Source organism: Camellia sinensis, chromosome 5, assembly GCF_055761805.1.
Source record: "Camellia sinensis isolate YWXY chromosome 5, ASM5576180v1, whole genome shotgun sequence".
NCBI lineage: Eukaryota > Viridiplantae > Streptophyta > Magnoliopsida > Ericales > Theaceae > Camellia > Camellia sinensis.
The window spans coordinates 20168788-20177561 of record NC_138965.1 but is presented as its reverse complement, the minus strand read 5'-3'; the positions used below and the strand labels follow the sequence as shown (position 1 = coordinate 20177561).

Below are 8774 nucleotides of genomic sequence, written 5' to 3'. Positions count from 1 at the left end.
AAGATTTATTTTTAACTAAGTGGACGAGAAATTCTATTTTCACGCACCTACTTAGCTCAGTACACATCATTTCTTAATACACATACTTATTAATTTGATTATTAATTATTCTTCTTAATCTACACACTAAATGTTTCAATTATATTCTTCACTTATACCATTGTACACACACCATCTCAACCCTTCTTCCATACGCTCATTGAAAATTGTAAACCCAAACCACTATTCATAAAACTCCCTTATCTTCCCCATTTATTTACACAATTTGCCCCTTTACTCTCTTCACTCTCTCTTACTCCCATCCATGGCCTCTTTGCAAACTCCCCAAAATTATTTTCAATTCTATCATTGTTCTAGCTTAGTAGCTCTACCCCAAAATTCCATATCTTTCGAACCCCAATTTGATTAATTGTACGTAATGCAATTGCGAAATATTGTTTTCTTTTCTGTATTCTAAAAGTGGATTAGGTTATATATATATATATATATATATATTGTTTATGAAGTTAGGTTTTTGTTTTTATTGTTTTAACATTACATTCTTTCTGACAACCTACTAAATTCTTCATTAATTCAATAGGGACTGTCAAGTATTTGATGTCGTTTATGACATTGTAAACGACATCTTGATCGCAGTCCTTGAAACTTATTCTGCTGGAGAAGTAATTGTGTCGTTCGAGACTTTAGGTGATTTTGCCTGTTCTTGAGGGTCCTTCGAGGTAGAGAGATTGGACAAATGTGCCGCTATTCCAGATCCTGTTATTAGAGGAGGAGGAGGGTTCTTCGTCAGTATATAAATCGTGTATATTATTTCTGTGTATCCCTAATCTAATGTTATCGTGTTCACTGTAAACAAAGAAACAATAATTTTCACATAACTCGTATTGTACAAAATTCTGATTTACAAACAAAATATTATTTCTGTCTATTTTTTTACTTCTTCATTTAAAAAAAGAAATGAATAAAATTAAGATTTTTTTACTAAAAAGAGAGGTATTGGGATTTTTTTATTTTGTGCATCAAGAAAATTAAAATATAATATTAAAGTTATATTTTGATATTCATTATAATTATTTTATTTTAAGGTATAAATATCATTAAAATAAAATCTTATTTAAGTGTGTACGGAAATTAGTAGTGAGTGAAAATAAAATTTTCAAAAATGCTTCGGACCCCACTAGGGTCGACCCCTAGTGAGGCGGTGCGCGATGATTGGATAAAAAAAAACTTGTTTTATTTTATTTTATTTTTTTTTAGTTTCATCCAGTGGGGCACGCTATCTCACTGTAAAATTTCCGTCGACAGCCTCTGATCAGGATGAAAATTATTGATCCAACGGCCAGAATTATTTCCTACAAAGCAGCATAAGGATTCCTCCAAGTATTCATCTATCTACCCGAGATGCACAGAAAATTTGAGTTTTGAGAGAGAGAGAGAGAGAGAGAGAGAAATATGTCAGACGAGGAGCATCACTTCGAGTCGAAGGCCGACGCAGGGGCCTCCAAGACCTACCCACAGCAGGCTGGAACAATCCGCAAAAATGGCTACATAGTCATCAAGAACAGGCCTTGCAAGGTCTCTTCAATTCACTCATCGCTGCCCTCTTTTTTCTTCAATTTGATTTTGTGAGGTTTTTTCTGTCAAATTTCATTTGGGTTTGTGATTTTTTTTCTAGATCTTGATGGGTTTTTGATATATTCACTTGATTGATTGAGAATTGATGGTTAAGCCTTTCATTTTAATGTTTTTTTACTATGTGTAATTGATATAAATCACAAGAGGAGATTTGTGGGTTTGTGTGATAAGGTGGCTGTATTTGTTTGATTCTATGCTTTTTGATGGAGATCTGATATTTGGGCTCACTTGTCATGTTTTGAGACTTTGAGAATCAATATGGTTACAATTGAGAAATGTTTATTGTGCATGTAATAATGTTTTTGGTTGGACTTGTGAGGTTTTACTCATGGATTAGACAAACCTAGCTATCTATGCTTGAATTTTGTTGGTGAGAATAGTCTTTTGGATATAGTTGATGTTTTTGCCTTCTCATGTATATATATGTTCATGCCAAATTACAAAAGATATTCAGTTCTAAAATTCAGAGTTCATAAACCTAGTAATGTGATTAATAAAATGATCTTAAACCATGAAAAAATCGAGATTAGATTCGTGTCCAAGTTTCAGCCATATTAATTTAGAGGCAAGAACAATGAAACTATAGAAACATTATGTCTTGAAAAATGAGAACCATAAAACTGCTTTGTAAAACCCATGGGGCTCTATCCTCAACCTTGGTTAAGGATTCTGGCCTCTCATGAATACATGTTCATGAGACAACTAGATTCCATAAAAAATAAAAGCTTACAAGTTCCTTCCAGAAAAATCCTTCTGTTTCTTGGCTTTTCTTGTTGATTTTTCTCACGCCCATCCTGCCTTTTTTTTTTGGTCCACATTTCTATGTTATCTGCTTAAAACCCCACAGCAACAGCTCCCTCCAATAGAATCCTAATTTGAGAAGGAAATCTGCACTAGAAATTCTCATATTTTTTAGCTCCTATTGATAGCCCGTTTTGACCTAGTAAACATTGGAATTAGAAATTTTTGGTGAGATACAAAACTGTAGCCTTCAATTCGGCTTTCCAAAGCCTTTTGAGTAAGCTTAATCGGATTTTGGTGGTGAAAGTTACATCCAAAATACTCTGAGTTGTGCAAAGTAGCACGAACTAGAAGAATGGGAAACAACAAGTTCTTATCTCAACTTCTTCACTACTTTAAGGTAAAAGGGATTTCTTCAACAATGCGCTACCAAGAGTCTTAGCAAAATGATGGCTCTAACCAGAGCCTGAATTTTTTACTTCACCAAATCCTATGAAAACTTACCGATATGCATGTTAATATTTTAGAATTACATTTATTGGGGTTCAAATGGTTTTTGATGGATTTTGTTTTGTTTTTTAAACATGATTTAATAGATTTAGTAATTTACAGTTTTAAGTCGCTATGGAGATTTTTTCTTTTGTTGGATGTATTTAGTTTACTTGGCTGATTGTACTTATGGATACCTTTTCACTTGTTATGGGAAAAAAAATAATGAAGTATGTTTAATATTAAAAATGGTAGTCTTATCAACATAAGTTCGTAATAAAAATTGCCAACATACTAATGTAAAATGACATAACATGATATCCACACTTTGTTTAACAAATTAACCTAAAACCAAATAGATATAAGTTAACAATAATGGAAACAAATGAGAAAGTAATGAGAGAGAGAGGGAGGGAGGGGGGAGAGAGAGAGAGATTTAATTTGGTAGAACTTTAGATTTTCATTTTTGTGATTTTAGTCAAAAAAATAGAGAAAAAAGTAGTCTTTTATAACAGTCATTATGGCCTTTATGTAACGGTTGCAGCCATGGCTGTAAATTTTTGTCACACTGTTATATTGGTTATAACGGATGGCAGTAACTACGACCGATTTTATAACCTTGGGCCAACTACAAGGCTTCAATGCCCTATAACTCAGTAACTGTATCAGTATTTCTACCTATGAAGCATTGGCACTTCGAAAAGCATGCCGTATCCGTACCGGGTATTTATCATTGTATGGTACTTCTACATATGTACGGGGTACACGAAACCTATGATATACGGACTCGGGTGCAGGTGCGTATCTAGGAGTCGGACACTTCAAAATTAAAAATTGAGAATACGTGGATATGTATTCAAATTTAGATACAGGTATGGGGATACATTAAATATTTTTTTTTTAAAAATATATATTTATTATATGAAAAAAACTATATTTATTTTATGAAGATGAGTTTTATTATATAAATAACAAATAAAAATTATTTTAGATATAAAATAAATTATATTATATATAATAAAAGAAGTTATTTTTATTTTAGACATAAAAATTATATTATTTATAATATATTATATTATATAATTTTTTTTGGATGAATAATATTATATAATGTTAATAATATTATATATTATTATATTAATGTAATTTATACTATATGTTAATGTAAATGTAATATGAATAATTGATGAATAATATTATATGATATGAATAATATTATATATTATTACATTAATGTAATTTATATTATATACTAATATAAGTGTATATAATATTTATTATATATTATATAATATAAAGAGTAGGGAGAAGTCAGAGAAGGAGAGAGAAGTCAGACAGATAGACAAAAGAAGAGAGAGGAGAGGGAGATCGAGATCGAGAGACGAGAGGAGAAGAAGTGAGATTGAGAGATCGAGAAACGAGAGAGAAGACAGAGAAAGAGATCGAGAGACGAGAGAGAAGACAAAGAAGGAGATCGAGCATTGAGCATCGAGCAAAAGTTGAAGCTGTCAAAGCAGCGACCAAAACGATCGAAGTCGGTGACCGATGTCTTCGTCGTTTCGACAGGCTACCAGTTTCTCTCTTGCTCTCTCCTCATTCATTTCTTTTGTTGTCTGCAAAGAGCTATGTCCGAGAGAGAATAAGCAAATCGGACACAGATCCCACGCCCGAACCCGTGTCATGTCATGTCGACACGGGCCCTTCACCCCAAAGTGCCGAGTCCATGTAACACAGCACGAAACACATACCCAGTTTGTTTTTCTTAATTTTTGGCATATTCAGACGTACCTAGTATATACCCAACTTGTATCGTATTTCAGTCGAAATAATATTTTCTTTTACTACAAAGATAAAATTTATTTCACTAGACTTCTTTTTTATTTTTAGTTTTATACTTAATATGATTTTAAAATTGAGCTATAGTTTGTAAATTATTTAATATAATGATATTTAATTTTAGTTTATACATTTATTTTTGGCATTAAATGTTAATTGTAGGTTGGATCTTAATAAATTGAACTATTTAATCAATTTTTACATTACTCCAAATTAAAAATAAATATTTTCTTACAAATGTACCTAGACGTATTTGTACTCTACTTTTTTGAATTTTACCGTATCGACATACCCGTACCCGTACCCGTGCTCATAGCTTTCTACCCACCTCAGATATGATTTGCACAAGCCAGCATCCTGCTTCATCTCTTCTGAGACCAGCACTTCCAGCTGGATGTGGGATGCGTAAGGAGCAATTCAGTAAACAAGAATTGTTTATTTTGAAAATCTGAAAAGATGCTCTTCTAGTTATGTTTTATTTCGATTCCTCCATTTGATATGAACCATGATGGGTCACGAGGGTCAGTTATTATTGTTGCTTCATTTCTCCAAGACCAGAGTGATATGAGGTTTTCCACACAGTCAAACTAGCTATTCCAGCTCCTACGTGTATCAAAGCTTGTGTTGATCTCCATTAATGATTGCCTATCCACTTTCTCAAACTTTTTCCTTTCGATCATGGATTTGAGTAGGGATTTTTCTTCTTCTTTTTTTTTTTTTTTCTCTTCCAGCTGCATTTCTTTATAATACAGCATCTCCTTTAAAACCAAGCTGTGGAATGTCTTGCCAGAAAATTTAAGAGTGCCAGTCATTGTCATTTTATAATAGCCTGTTTTGTTGTGTAGGAACCAAGCAAGGTAAAATATAGTTTTCTTTCTCCTTATATCTTGACTTATTCTACATCTGTTGTATGTTTGGGAATAAATCAAGCTTTCTCGGCTTCACAATTTCTAATGTCTTTATTTGGTTCTGCTCTCCAAACAGGTTGTGGAGGTCTCCACCTCAAAAACTGGCAAACATGGACATGCAAAGTGTCACTTTGTGGCAATTGATATATTTAATGGCAAGAAGCTTGAAGATATTGTCCCTTCATCCCACAACTGTGATGTAATACCATGCTTTTGCTATTAGTTTTTCTATTTTCTTTTATTGCTTCTATTTTTACATTTTTTGTATAGGCACTGCTCCTTGCATGACCTTGGGATTCCACCTCAGTTCTGATGCTTCATTGATATTGATTTATATTTTGGTCACATATTTTATATATATATTTTTTCTCAGGTTCCCCATGTTAACCGTACTGACTATCAGCTGATTGATATCTCCGAAGACGGTTTTGTAAGTTATCTTTTATGATTTAATAATGTGATATGGTTCACGGAATATGTTGTGCATTAAGTAATGCCCTCCATTAAGTTGTGGCCTATAAAATGGAGAATAGAATTTGATTCTTTTTAAAGGAAAAAAAAAAAAAAAAAAGGATTTGTAGACTAGTTTGATGTGGAGGACCCATGTCATACTTTCCTTCCTGCATATCTTTTTAATCAGAAGGGATGTGACAACTGTCTTGTAATTTTATCATATTCATCTTTGGTTTCTGAGAAAGCTAAACTTTCCTTGTGCTGCGTATGCTTGATTATCTGGGTTGAAATAGTTTTTCACAATTTTTTGGTGATGTACCATATTTGTGTGCACGAAAACAGATTTCATGTCGACCTCGAAATCTCTTGCTTATATCTCCGTGGAGTACCATTGTTAAATATGGTAGTTAAAGAGTCTATGATCTTAACAAACTGGATTTACATTCTTTTAGGTGAGTCTTTTGACTGAAAATGGAAACACCAAGGATGACCTGAGGCTCCCCACCGATGAATCTCTGCTCACCCAGGTATTATTTTATAGAATCAACTTTTGCATTGAACTTCTGGAGTTTTTTTTTTTTTTTTTTTAATTTTTTTTTCTGTTCATGAAAACAGAATAGAATAATAATCTTTTGTTTTTTATTTCCTTTCTGTGTAGATTAAAGATGGGTTTGGTGACGGGAAGGACCTTGTGGTGACTGTCATGTCTGCAATGGGAGAGGAGCAGATCTGTGCCCTCAAGGACATTGGTCCTAAAAATTAAATGTGGTAGTAGGAAAAAAAACAACTCCTATGTTATCTAACATGGAATTTTATTTTATTCGACTATATGTATGTGGGTGTGAAGTGACCTGTTAATACTATGGTTTTTAGCCATATGTAAGTAAAACCTGTTTCCGGGGCTTCTCAGAGGGGAAAGGGAAAGAAGGCAGCTGGCCTCTTGATTCCCCGGGGAGGGACCTGCTACTACAGCAGGATGAAATTTATATACACAGTTATCTCTATATCTATATTGTAATCTATTAATGTTTCTTTGATGTCATTTACATCTTAATTGCTATTCCTTCGTTTTTCTTTCTTCCCTCCTCTGTTGGTTATTCCCAACCCTTGATGAGCAATAGGCACCTGTTTGACAAACCAGGATGGAACAATGGTGTCTGGTTCGTATCTCTGAGATTGAACAAGGGACCTTCAAATGCCCTTTGTTTAGAGGAATACGTTCAAGCAAAGCTTAACCATTTGGATTTGGTATTTAGAACGGCGAACAGAAACAACCCCCCCTCTCTCTTTTGGTATTCCGATAGTGGTGGTGATGGGGTTTGCATTGGAAGCTTCTGGTGGTAGGAGGTGAGAAGGTTTGTGGGGGGTGATGTGGTAGTGGTTGGTTGGGCAGTGATGGTGGGGTCGTAGCGATGGCTACCTGACTGGTTAGGTTTTCTGATTGAGGGGCTTGAGCATAAAGATGAGGGTATTCTAGACATTTGATTAAAGTGTTTGTGTACGCATCGCCATTAAAGATGAGGGCATTCTAGGCATTTGATTAAAGTCTTTGTGTACGCATCACCATTTTAGAAGTAGCCAAGGTTGTTTAAAATTAGCAGAGGCTTTCAGCCAAATTATGCCTCTTTTGATTCTGAATGACTGATAGGAACATGAAAATATATAAATATATTGTTAATAGGCAACCGAAACAGGTGGAACTTGATATCACAGTATGGTAGGAATAATCTCTCTCCTGTGTCAATTTTGACATCCTAAAGACTAGGGGTGTAAATTGGGCTGGGCTCGGCCCACCCGGGTTTGGCCCAGCCTATGTCGGGCCACTCGGATTCTTGCCAAAATTCAAGTTGGGTTAGTTGACGGGTCAGAAAATTAGGCTTAGGCCTAGCGAATATTTGGACCTTGAGCGAGCCTGAACAAATTTTTTTTTTCTTCTATTTTTTCTACTAAAATTTTATTCTTTTTTATTAAAAGTGACATTGGGCTTTGGGTGGTCTGGACTTTGAGTAGGTCTTGAGTTGGCCAATGGGCCGGGCTCGCAGGTTGTGATGGGTCGGGTTTCAAAATGATAGCTGAGGCTGAGGGTCCTGGGTTGGGTCCACCTCGGGCTGCGGGCATTTTTACACTCCTAGTAAAGACAGTTTTGGATCAAGAATTTGAGAAATTTGTAAAGAGAAAAGAAAAGAAAAGCACAAAAATAAATGAAATATAGAAGTTCAATTTTATTCACTTTTTAACTTTTATTTTTTAACCCTCTACATGTATCCTCAAATCTTTGGTCTGAACACAGCTTAAAAATCTATTTTGTGGGTCCAATCTCAAGTCTATGATGATTATTTGAATTGTTTATCTTGTAAGTTTAGCAGTAAATATGAGTTGTGTAAAAAATAAATTTAATTGGATATTACTTAATATATGAATAAATTATATTTATTTTTTAAAATGGAAGACAATTATGAATTTAAACTTAAAGTGTCTATTTTATAAAACAAAATGAGATTTATTCATTGATATTCAATTACACAAATGGTCTTTGTTACAAAATTTACAAGATAAACGGTTTGAATTATCATTGTGCGATTTACAAAATAATAAAGTAAGAAAAATAGTGGTATGGGGATAAGTGATTCGATACAATAATGGAAGGGAAAACACAAGTGTTTTAAATTCTTGATGGTGGTGGAATATGGAAAATGAAAAAAACGTGACTTG

At 33.9% G+C, this 8774-nt stretch overlaps 1 protein-coding gene across 1 annotated transcript; it reads left to right on the top strand.

Moving 5' to 3' along the window:
* The first annotated feature begins 1236 nt into the window (after positions 1-1236).
* On the top strand, positions 1237-7104 carry LOC114280888 (eukaryotic translation initiation factor 5A-2). Its single transcript, XM_028223296.2, has 5 exons — positions 1237-1575; positions 5686-5808; positions 5983-6039; positions 6515-6589; positions 6721-7104. Exons 1-5 carry the CDS (start codon positions 1453-1455, stop codon positions 6823-6825), a joined length of 483 nt encoding a protein of 160 aa, XP_028079097.1. The 5' UTR covers positions 1237-1452; the 3' UTR covers positions 6826-7104.
* Positions 7105-8774: the final 1670 nt, after the last annotated feature.